Source organism: Mycteria americana, chromosome 16 (genome assembly GCF_035582795.1).
Source record: "Mycteria americana isolate JAX WOST 10 ecotype Jacksonville Zoo and Gardens chromosome 16, USCA_MyAme_1.0, whole genome shotgun sequence".
NCBI classification, from domain to species: domain Eukaryota; kingdom Metazoa; phylum Chordata; class Aves; order Ciconiiformes; family Ciconiidae; genus Mycteria; species Mycteria americana.
Window position 1 is genome coordinate 503062 of NC_134380.1, and position 11646 is coordinate 514707.

At 43.6% G+C, this 11646-nt stretch overlaps 1 protein-coding gene across 1 annotated transcript in view; it reads right to left on the reverse strand.

Annotated features, from left to right (window-relative positions):
* Positions 1 to 7972, reverse strand: part of LOC142417957 (myosin heavy chain, skeletal muscle, adult-like) — a 34637-nt gene extending 26665 nt beyond the window's left edge. Inside the window, exons 1-13 of the mRNA XM_075519171.1 lie at positions 7769 to 7972; positions 7528 to 7671; positions 7278 to 7434; positions 6688 to 6715; positions 6486 to 6597; positions 3631 to 3723; positions 3471 to 3534; positions 3283 to 3381; positions 3083 to 3186; positions 2680 to 2818; positions 2157 to 2275; positions 1907 to 2056; positions 1658 to 1828 (exon numbers count right to left, since the gene is read on the reverse strand). Coding sequence (XP_075375286.1) covers positions 1658 to 1828; positions 1907 to 2056; positions 2157 to 2275; positions 2680 to 2818; positions 3083 to 3186; positions 3283 to 3381; positions 3471 to 3534; positions 3631 to 3723; positions 6486 to 6597; positions 6688 to 6715; positions 7278 to 7434; positions 7528 to 7671; positions 7769 to 7972 — 1584 coding nt within the window. The remainder of the gene's footprint in view (positions 1 to 1657; positions 1829 to 1906; positions 2057 to 2156; positions 2276 to 2679; positions 2819 to 3082; positions 3187 to 3282; positions 3382 to 3470; positions 3535 to 3630; positions 3724 to 6485; positions 6598 to 6687; positions 6716 to 7277; positions 7435 to 7527; positions 7672 to 7768) is intronic.
* Positions 7973 to 11646: the final 3674 nt, after the last annotated feature.

Below are 11646 nucleotides of genomic sequence, written 5' to 3' on the forward strand. Positions count from 1 at the left end.
AGCATCCTCTTTGTGGGACTGCTGCTGTTGTGTATGTCTGTTGCAAGCCATCAAGTTGCAATTGTCAGCGTGAACTTAATTTGATGGCTCCTCAGGAATGTGCATAGATAACTAATATCTAACAACTCCTGTTCTCTCTTCAGTGAGTGTGCATGATGGATCAGATTTTCCTCACCTTACATGGAGTGTAAATGGCAATAACCTGGCGCTTTAGAACACCCATAGACTTTTAGTTTGTCTCCGAATTGTATTTAAATTTGAAAGTATTTCAATACAGAGATGTAGGCCCATTCTCAGTGATATCAGAGCTGCATTCATCTGAGCTACATTAGGTATCTTCTGATAGTGCAGATAAGCACATCTTCTGATTTTGCTGGAGGCACTGATGTAACCTACACTTCATTGGCCTAGAGAGAATTCTAGGAGTTCCTTCTTTGTACGAACCTTTTTTTTAAAAAAAATTAATAAGATGCCATTAGATGCTTACATCTGATTTCAGCTAGATAGCTGCCAGAGCTAGAATCAGGGATCCTCCAGAGCAGCAGCAGCAATGACAGGAGGTGGATGTTGGGCAGGAATGTCATGCTTTGAATGAAGATTTTGCCCTCTAGGTGTGGCTGCTGTGTGAGAGCTCTGGAGTTAGCATTCATATATAATGAATGCTGGTGTCTATAAAACAGACTCTAGATCTGAGTTAGCTGTCCAGATTGCTCTTCTATAATGGAAGCATTATAAAGACATTTCACAGAATCACTAACAGAACATACTTTATAAGGAAATTATTTGCATCCTAGAAGTGTCTACTTTCCTGTCATTGCAAAAGAGACTACAGCATTAGATCAGCATAGGTGTTCTGATTCCTCTGGCTCTAATACTCTGCATTGTGTAGATATGGGACACAAAATGCATGGACACTGAACAGTAAGTGTCGATTTTGGGTGTTAAATATAGCAATAGGCAACAGGCACTAGCTGTGAATGGTAGCGCTGCCTGTAGATGCTGCTTGTGGTGGGAAGTGTGGGAGGTTAGGAAGACATGTGAGGCTCGTGTGCAAAGGCATAGCCCATGGGTATGAATATTAAGCAGTGAACGTGCATGTGGGTGGCTGGATCACTCACTGGGCACTGGGCACGAATGATAGTGTTGGGAGCAGATACTTGTACGCTCCTGAGAAGGAAGATGTTTGGGTATGTGCATATTGGATTTGCACATGATGTCTAAGTGCTGTGCACAACCACTGGACACTGGCTTGTAACATAGCAGTGAGGGGTTAATTGCCATTGAGATCCCCAGTGCAGTAGCAGTGGGCAGCAACAGAGGGGCCAGAAAGAGTTGTGTTGCTAGAACCAAGAACTTAATTCTACCCATTACTGCAAGGAGTAAGACTTGAGGTTCACCTTACCATCAAAGGCAGTCTCGTTAAAGGCACCAAATTAACATCATGTACCCCCTCTCCCTTCCACCCCAGCCATGTTCAGGAAATCATTGCTTGTGCAGAGGCAGCCTGTCATTCCAAAAGCTTTGGTTTTATAAACTGCCTCTTCTTATGTGAGAGGGTCATTCAACAGTAATGTGTCAATTTATTAAGAATGACTGGACTAAAATAAATGACCATGAAAGAAATATGCTCTCCTAAAAGTGAAAATATTTCCTCTACCTTCTCAATGAGCTCAATGCAGGCAGCCAGGTCCATCCCAAAGTCAATGAACTCCCATTCAATTCCCTCCTTCTTGTACTCCTCCTGCTCCAGCACGAACATGTGGTGGTTGAAAAACTGTTGCAGTTTCTCATTGGTGAAGTTGATGCACAGCTGCTCCAGGCTGTTGAACTACAAATTCAAAATATAAAAAAATGCCAGTTAGTTTGGGAAAGTCATCAATGGGCAAGCATACCTACTGTAACTCACATCAAAAATTTCAAAGCCAGCAATGTCCAGGACACCAATGAAATGCTGTCTGGGCTGCTTTGTGTCCAGCTGTTGGTTGATTCGAATAACCATCCATAGGAACATCTTCTCATAGACTGATTTAGCCAATGCACCCACTGAATTGTATACCTGTAAGAAACACAGCCATGGCAGTAATGACAGTTGAGTTAGCCTTAAAGTTGAAAGAACTGTCTGAACAAAATGAAAAGCTGATCAGTTGTCTAGGTACCTGTTGGACGTTTTGTCCTTTAGTTACATATTCATTCCCGACTTTCACCCTCGGATAGCATAAAGCCTTGAGCAAATCAGCAGAATTCAGACCCATCAGGTAAGCAGCTTTGTCAGCCACTAGGATCAGAGATGGAAAACGAGTTCAAAAGAGACAAAGAAAGGTGTCCTGGTCCTCTAGGATGTTTCTGTTACAAGGAGCCTAATTTCGGTGCAAGTCAAATGCACCTATTGTCAAGAGAAGCTCCTCTCCAGTCCCACGGAGAATGTTTTTCCCCCAACACAGGCAATGTCTCAGCTGCAGCACACTCCTGTTCCATGCCTGGAGGGCTGCAGCAATGCTTCATCTTTATGTCTCTCTTGTTCCCTTGCGGAGCATAAATTAAATCATTGACTTTGTGAAACTTCCAGAACTTAGTTTCTGGAAGGGAAAATAATTCTCAAAGTGTTGGGCACTTTATGGGACGGGGTTGCTAGCTTGTCTCCTGGTGCAGTTCACAAGCAAACTATGCAGTCGACGTTACCTTCTGTGCTGTCCGGCTCCGCCTGCTCCTCCCGCTGTTTCTGCTTGAACTTCATGTTCCCATAATGCATGACAGCCCCCGTCAGCTTGTACATCCCCACCTTCTCATCCGGGCTGAAGCCCAGGATGTCCACGGCGCTCTGCAGAGACACCAGGCAGTCGGGGAAGGTCAGGGAAGCACAAGGGCTGAAGCACAAGGTGCTGTTAACAGGCACTTGTGCTGCGATGGGAAGGTGGGATTTCTCCCCCTGCCTCCCCGCCCGCACCGAGCGTGTGCAGCACCGGCCGGGCCCCGCGGCCGCTGCGGGGCGGCAGAGCCCGGCGCTTGGCGGCCCCGGCCGGGCTTCCGCGGCTGCAGCCGGTCTGGCGGTGGAGCCGCCCCACGTGTGCTCCGCGGCACTCACATCGGTCGCCAGCAGCTCCTCGCTGTCGTCGATACTGGCAACAGTGACTTCTCCTTGGCTCACGTAGGGGAAGTCGTAGGGGTTGGTGGAGATAAGGAGGAGATCTGCAGGTACACAGGGCACTTTTGGTGGCACCAGGGCAGGTCACAGTGGAAGGAGAAAGCACTCGCTGAGCCAAGCCCAGCACTGCTGACACTCACCAATGAGCTCTGGCTTCTTGTTGGACATTATCTGGTAAAAAATATGATAGCTCCTTTCACTGGCCAGCTGGAAAGTCACTCTGGATTTCTCCAGAAGATCTAACGAAAAGAGAGATGCTGTTAGACTCCTGGTAAACTTGAAATCATAAATGCACAAATTCTGCATGCACTGAGTTGCTCCAACTCACAGGTTTCGATATCTGCAGAGGCCAGCTTGCCAGTTGTTCCAAAGTGAATCCGGATGAATTTTCCCTATCAAGCAGTACAGATCAACCCATTGGTTACAGCGATCAATGAATGAGACATGTATTAGATGTCTGCATTCCAACAAATCTGAAATGAACTCACAAAGCGTGAGGAGTTGTCGTTCCTCACAGTCTTGGCATTGCCAAAGGCCTCCAGCAGCGGGTTGGCCTGGATGATCTGATCCTCCAGAGTTCCCTAGTTACAGGAGAAAAAGCTTCTTATCAAACGTCACTACAGGTTAATAACAAATATTGCAAAGGATATAGTACAAACAGATCATTTTTACACTTCATATGTGATTTTAACCTAAAATTTAGCAGAGTTTTTAAACACTCATCATCTATCGCTCATGAATATTGCCATTGGTTTCAAAGGGAAGAGTGCTGAAAGACGGATCTGTATTTTGTTTCCTTCTTGTACCTGCTATCATATATTTAGTATCATATACAGAGTCACTCCAGTGGAGCTCAGGGACTTTGAAATCTGTATGAGAGAGGTGCTTCCACATTCCCATTCACAAAGGCCATGACAGCTAAAGAAAATGTGAAAATTCTGGTTTTTTTTCTGGAGGTTACTTGAGCCCAGGACACACAGAGAGAGGTACAGCCTTTAAAAGGAAGCACCTAGCAAGGGAGAATGTAAAGTTTTGCAATTGCATTCAAACAACCAGCAGCCTTCAGAATGCAGAAATGGGGACATGCTTTGAAAAGAAGAGTGGGACACGAACAAAGCCTGAGACTCAAATACCAAACTTAAAAAAGCAGAGAACAGAAACTCTTTTTTTTTGCTGCATGACTGCAGAAGGAATGATCAACATGTGAAGTTTTGATATTGTATTGTATCACTGTTGTTAACTGCAAAAATATGGGAGGAAAAAAGCTTCTGTGACATTACATCTCCCGTTTTCTGTTCAATATGGTCCAGGAGGCAGAATCACCGTGTGCTTTTTTGGAATGATAGAACAAAGCTTTTCTCAAGGCTTCTAGCAAAGTCATGATTGATCCCTATGTAGTCAGGGCATGAAAGCATTGCGAGGGATGATTTCCAAGACAGAGATAGAAAACAAAGAATGAGAAAAAAACCCCAGTTTTTATCCAGCTGAAAGATTAGTGGCACAGCTCAAGTTGCTGCATCTTTGTACGTGGTGTTCAGTGCAGCCTTTAACATCTTGCAATGGAGAGGGAGTGCCATTCCCAACACTGTCTGCAGATGGCACAAGGGGTTTAAATTAGTTTTTATTAGTCCACCATGAAGGTGGACCCTATAAAATTAAGGCAACACAGTAGCATACGAAGCTCTATATAATTTTTTTCTTTAATAAAAAAATCCCAAATCCCTAGAGTAATTCCCTCTCACATGTATCTTTCAGCTTTCTAAATGAACTTCCTCGTTTAAGAGAAGAGATGTGTGTGTCAGTGCAGCTGACTACACCAACACCAAACCTCTTTTTAGTGCACAGCTGTGACCAGGGAACTCACAAGGGAGCATTGTGCATGGAGAACAGCATGGAAGAAGACATGTCAGTTCTTTACACAAGTTCATTCTGGAGTCCTGTTTACAGACTGGGTGACAAAGTACTGCAGGCTGAGACAGTATTCCGGGGAAATGCTGTTACATGCTTCCCTTATTCATGTACTCTTGCCTGGCATCTGATTTCAGCCTGCATCTGAGATAGGATGCTGGGGTAGGGAGAACTATAACCTGAGTGTTTTACTTAATGTTCTTATCAAGAGACACATACTACTGTTACAGAGATTGTGAATACTAAAAAAATAGAGTATTCTGTGCATAAACTTGGAAGAGGGCAGAACAGGTTGTTGTCCATTTGAGAGCCAGGTGATTTTCCTCATATCAAATACGGTCAGTACATCTCTCAGCTGTCTCAAAGTTTTTCTGAGATCAGTCCCGGCATAGTGAGCAGCTGGTGAAAGCTGAGCCCAGGAGATTCTGAAATGCGGCTGATGGAAAGAGTGCTTGTGATGAACTTGCCTTGGCCATAACAACCCATCAATCACAGACACCTGCCTCTGAGTGCAAAAAGAATATTCAGCCTTGGAATCTCCTTAGGTTCTGCTGTGCCCTTGGGTACTCAAATAACATGCTGACACGTGTCACCCGCTTTGATATACATACCATCTCACAGGCTGTGGTGACACAAACTTGTGCCACAAGGATGTTTGTTGCTTGCTCTGTGCTAGGGAATGAAGCCCACGCCTTGCAAATGCACCAGTGGGCTCAGATTGCAGCAGCTGGGCTGCTCAGCAGAAAGGGGCATCAGAGCATGTGCTTTCTTCCCTGGAAGGATCCTTTCTGAGGTTACTTTCTAACTGTCAGGCAAGCGGTCCCAGCTGTCTCAAATCTGTCCCTTTTCTTATGCTGCCCCTCAGGGCTGTTACATTGACCACAGGCAGGAGAACAAGCCCGTGGAAACTCAGCTTCAGTACAACCACTCTGGAGTTCAGAGTTCCTGCACTCCCCCTGTCAATAGGAATGAACCAATGAACAGGAATGGCAAATCACGTGCCAGAGGGAACTGACTGCTCTCTTTACACTTGCAGCCACTCAAGTGATGTGGATGTGGCCGATCTCGTAGAATACTAATGGATAGATACATAGACAGACAGCACAGAGAAAACTGCTGTCTTATATTATCTTCCTCTCCCTGGTGAAGACTTCCCCTGTGTAAATGGAAACTGGAGAGAAACTGAGTCTTGGGCCTTTCCTACATTAAGAAAATGTTTCTTTAAGTAGAGTTGCACTAGTGTTCAGAGGGATGGAGACCAGGTAGCAGGGGTAAACAAGCGTAGGTGTGCTTGGACTGTGCATCCTGACTGTCTCCTCAGTTGCGCTACGCTTTCTGCCTTTTGATAGTCCTGCAACCCAATATATGCAGTGATAGTTTCTGCTCTGCAGACACAGTCTTTGGCAAACATTAGAAGGGGGAGCCGATGACATACCTGCATTTTGCCAGGCTGTTGGTCTTTCTTCTTCTCACCAGTAACTGCAATTGTTGCAAAGTACTGGATGACGCGCTTTGTATTCACAGTCTTCCCTGCACCAGATTCTCCACTGTTGAAATGAAAATATTAATTGTTACAGGAAACAGGAAACATTTTTACTTCTCTGTCAGCTTTGTCACACATACCAAAATATACTCACGTGATAAGGATTGACTGATTGTTACGATCTGAAAATAAAGTCACAGAAAGAGCTGTTCAAATGAGATGTGGAGGGCTTCTGTTCCTCAGACATAACTAACTGACTTCCAGGGAAAGAACCATATTGTAACTGTATTATCACTTTGTAACCAGATAAGGTAAATTCTGTATTAGTCTGCATGTGGATTTGTTTGTGCACAGAGGGATGGAGCAGCCCAAAATCTAACTCTAAGTGGTGGTTCTTTATAAGGCTTCCCACTTACCATTTGTAGACCTTGGCTTAAATATTGTTTCATCGGAATCAGATTCTCTGCTGTGTTCCTTCCTTACTGTTTCTGTAAATTCCTTACTAGGAGAGTGGGCACAAAGCCATATAGCTAGCTACTGCCTTTCCTTCATTATCTGACAGCACAGAGGTCGTTAAGATGCCACAGGCAGTCTAACCTTGAGTTGTGCCATAGGACTATGGGAGATGTTGCCATCAGGCACTGAGTAGAACATCATCTGAGATGCCTGAACTGTCAAGTGTTCCTTGACCAAGCAGCCAGCCCTGTGTATATCAGGGTTTCCCATTCTTGCCAAATGACTCACCAGTCAGCATGAACTGATAGGCATTGTCAGAGATGGAGAAGATGTGTGGAGGGGCCTCCTGGCGCTTCTTGCCTCGGTAGCCAGCCACGACCTCTGGGTTGTACACCGGCAGCCACTTGTAGGGGTTGACAGTGACGCAGAAGAGACCCGAGTAGGTCTGCGAGGAAGGGAGACAGCACGTTGGCTTCCACTTAGCCTGGCAGAGCAGTTCCTCCCAGCTGCCCAAAGGAAGACTGCTGCTGGTACTTACGTAGATCATCCAGGCTGCATAACGCTCTTTGAGGTTGTACAGCACAGCGGGTTCGTGGAGGTGGGTCATCATGGCCATGTCCTCGATTTTATCAAATTTTGGAGGATTCATGGGAAAGACTTCATCATCCTTTACGGTCACAGTCTAACAAAACCAGAAGGGAACAACAGGAGAAGAAATCTAAGCCAGGGAACTGCCTGAACTGGATGATCATGTATGAGTAACAGTTGGTATCACTTACTGTGTCATCATATGTTTTAACTGTGACTTTGCCACCTTCTCTACTCTGTATGGTACCTTTCACATACATTTGCTTTTCATCCACTACAAAACAGGCTGCCTTAGCGTCAAATGGGCGATTCTGGGCTTCAATTCTCTCCTTCTCAGGCTTCCGTAAATAGGGAGCAGCTTCTCCAAAGATTGCCATCTCTGCATCTGAACTCATGGCTGGAGTTGCTCTGGAGGAATTCAGAAAAGTTTCAGAGAGCCTATGCATTTATAATTTGTATTTATCCAGAAAGTGGTGATGCTTAACGACTAAAAGGAGGAAGAGGACTAATCAATGTCAGGCACTTAACTTCTGCCTCAATTTTAAGTATCCACTGAAGAAGTACTAATAAGGAAAGTTCCTTATGTCGACAGAGATGTATTATCTTGGAAGACATCCCCCTTAAACGGGATGCCTGTCCACTTAGATTGTTTCATTAGACATCTAAAAATTTAGACACAAGTAAGATCTGTAAGTTAAGCAGATTGGCTCTCACACATAATTTCTAAGTGGAGGTATTCTTGGCACCCTTCTGTTTTCCCTGTTTTAATACCAAGCAGGGAAAGTTCAACTCGTTTCTGTCTACACCAAGCACTGGAACAAATTGTGAGGGTCAGTCATCACCTATCTAAAGCCAAACCTGTTTATCATATGAACCAAATATAAAACATCTTTTTAGATCTGTGGCAAAATTAGTTAATAAAGGAATGTAATGTATATTGAAGGTAATAATTAATAGCATAGTATTATCTAGGTAAGTAAGTACTTGATATAACATTTTAAAGAATTTCAATTACAAAGTGCCTTTTAGCTTTAACATATTATATAGAGTAATATTGGTTATGAATCATTAAAAGACAAATAATGTGTACCAATATGTACCAGTCATTTAGTTAGGGGTTTGTCTAGTAGAAATATTTCAGAAAACTGCTTTATGCTCAGTTTTGTTTTACATTTTTAGCAATATCTAGTAAAAATTCTTCAACGCAAATAGATGCTATTGGTTGCTACAGTCAGAAGGACTGATGTGGATAATTCAAGAGCATCTGGAAATAACACAGGCAGAAATAATGTAGGCAGGAACTAGCATAAACAGAATGTTCTTCTCCAGGCAAGGTAGTATACAGGCTAGCAAAAAAAAAAAAAAAGAATTCTGAACTCCTGCTCCTGGTACTAAAAAAGATAAAGGGACAGAATTGAACAACTCAGGTGTATACTTCCAAGGCATCACAGTACTGAAACAATCAACATGGAGTGATTTTATGTGCAAGAAAATGATGAAAGGAGTCTGAAAGCATTTGTAATGCTTTTGGGCACATTGCTGGAGAAGTGCTGATCTCTCTCAACAAAACCTTTCTGCTATGGGATATGCATCTTGCAGGACTTTGAAGGACTGCATCTCTCAAGAGCCTTTAATACCCAGGAATTTCAAAGCACAGAATCCAGAACCTTTAACGTACTTTGAAAGTATTATTCTGTGTATATAAAGCCCAGCATTTTTGCCTATGTGATCCTGCCTCTGAGTGGCTCAAGGGAAGCAGCATGAAAGAAAGAGAGAAATTATTTCACAGTGTCCATGAAAAGGTTAAGCAGAGCATCAGAAAATGCCAATAGGTTATCAGAAAATTTCTCAAGGGGCACAGTCTGTTAAGCTACTGAATGTCTTTGAAATAGTGTAAAATTTTGATCTTTATGCATTCATGAACAGAGAAGAAGGCATTCTCTGGGAGAATAACCTGTAGTTCCATCCCTTTCAGCTCCAATTTCAGTGAGCATTTTTTGGTATTAGGATGGAAGGCACATGTGTGGAGGGTTCCTTCTGTTGCTCTGGTGAGGTCTCCCAGTCACTCAATCACTAACCTTCCCCAGAAAACCTAGAAGGGAATGGTGCATATTAAGTTCTCCGTGAAGGTGACTCTTTGTACATAAACAAATCTGTCTATCGGACAGGAGACAAGATCGTCCTGAAGTTTGTTCTGGTTTCAGGACCTGTGTGATAAGCCAAAGTCAGCATATAATGTTCTAGACCTTACCCCAGCGGAAACTAACTTAAAGTGGGATAAGCTTAGACCCTTCTTGAATTGTACTTTGAACCTCCTCTCTGAACACAACCTCAGTTTCAGGCTTCCAGCAGTTGTGGAGATGGCAGGGGGTGAATTTTATTCATCTATAAATCCCAGAATCCTACGTTACACCACAAAAAGACATTACTGTCACTGTCTCTCATGTCCTCTTGGCTAAGCTTGAGTATCTGTCACTTTTCTTTCCTGATAAATGGAGTATTTCCTACCAAGAACCGTGAATACACTCATATTAATTAAAATAGCATATATCCTTTTCAGTGAACCTGGTTCTACAACACGGTCTTTTGCCACCTGCCCTTGCCATTGTCTGGGTGAGCTTCACTCATTGCTCAGGATCAATTAACAAAACTACATGTTATTTGTTAAACCCTTACCTTCAGAGAGCCCAGGAGGAAATCTGCTTTCAGTATCTGTGTGGAATGGTTAAAGAAAGGACAGAGAGAGTTAAATCAAAACCAGTCTATTGTCTTGAGCATATGCTCTATCAAACATTTATACACCTTGTGTAGTCTCTCCCAACAGTTGAACTGTACACAGAACCTTACAACTCTTGAGCTAGAGCCAAATCTCACAGAAAATCTTGTGTTCCTCCCCACATTACTGTGATCTGCAGAAAATAAATCTAATGTTTAAGAAAAGATCAGCTACATTACATATATTTTCCCAATCAGTTTCAACTGCCTCAGAGTTAGTTTTCCTGTGCCTTTCATAGGGCTTGGAGGTAGCAAAGTTTGTAGAAGGCCCCTCCAAGGAATGGCATGGCATGGCTCTTCTGCTTCTGCTTGTGCCACCACACTGGAGTGGTTTGGGTCATATAACCTTGACATTGCATGTAAAGCGTGACCTGGAATGTTAGAAGTGGGGAATGAGAGGAAAATGCCCCTACATATTCCACCTCTTTGCAGAGCTGTGGAGATGCCATGGTCAGAGTATGAAGCAAGCAGATGGGACTTACCGTGAGATGCTGAGATAACAAAGAATAAGGTTGCTTTCAGCTGTGGGTCTTTATATGTAACCTCCTGCCCACACAGCATTCAAGCGCTCTATTTTTGGTCAATAATAATTTACTCTTTAGTTGTAAACGTGTTGAAGCTCTGATCCCTCTGCTAATTACTCAGAGACAGGATTGGTTTAAGGTTGTATGGAGTCAGCTGTACTGACCTGTTCTTTTCACATTGCTCTGTGCCAGGATGGAGGATGGAGGAACCCAAAGACAGCTCTGATAATGCCAAATAAGGCAACACTTGGCTCCTGACTTCAAGAGCTTGCTTTAACCAACAAAATAGGTTTTTTCTAATTGTGCACAATTATTTCTTTACAGATTATGATTTTAACGGATCCCATCATACCCTCTCTGTCCATCTACGCAGGCTGATAGAGAAGGAGGAAGACTTAGTGAGGCAGAATTTTTCTCTCATTAAATTTCTTTATACCACTCTATGGGGCGCTGGCAAGTCTGAAACTGGCCTCAAGCTTGGGACAGAGTAAGACAACTGCCAGGTTATGGACCACAAGGCAGACTTGCAGTCCTGGCCTGTAGGTTTACAATACCTGAGGCCTGCAGGCATACTCAAGGTCTCAGCATGCAGGAAGGACCCTGGCTTCTGTGCCACTCCATTATCCTGCAGAGGATGTCATGGAGCAGGCTTAACATTGAACCAGAATAACTTTGACTTACTCTGCAAGGGTATGTGGAAAGAGAGTGTCTGCTCCTTTAAGAGTATCTGCTTAAGGACCTTCTTTGACACCACAAGGGACAGTAAGAAG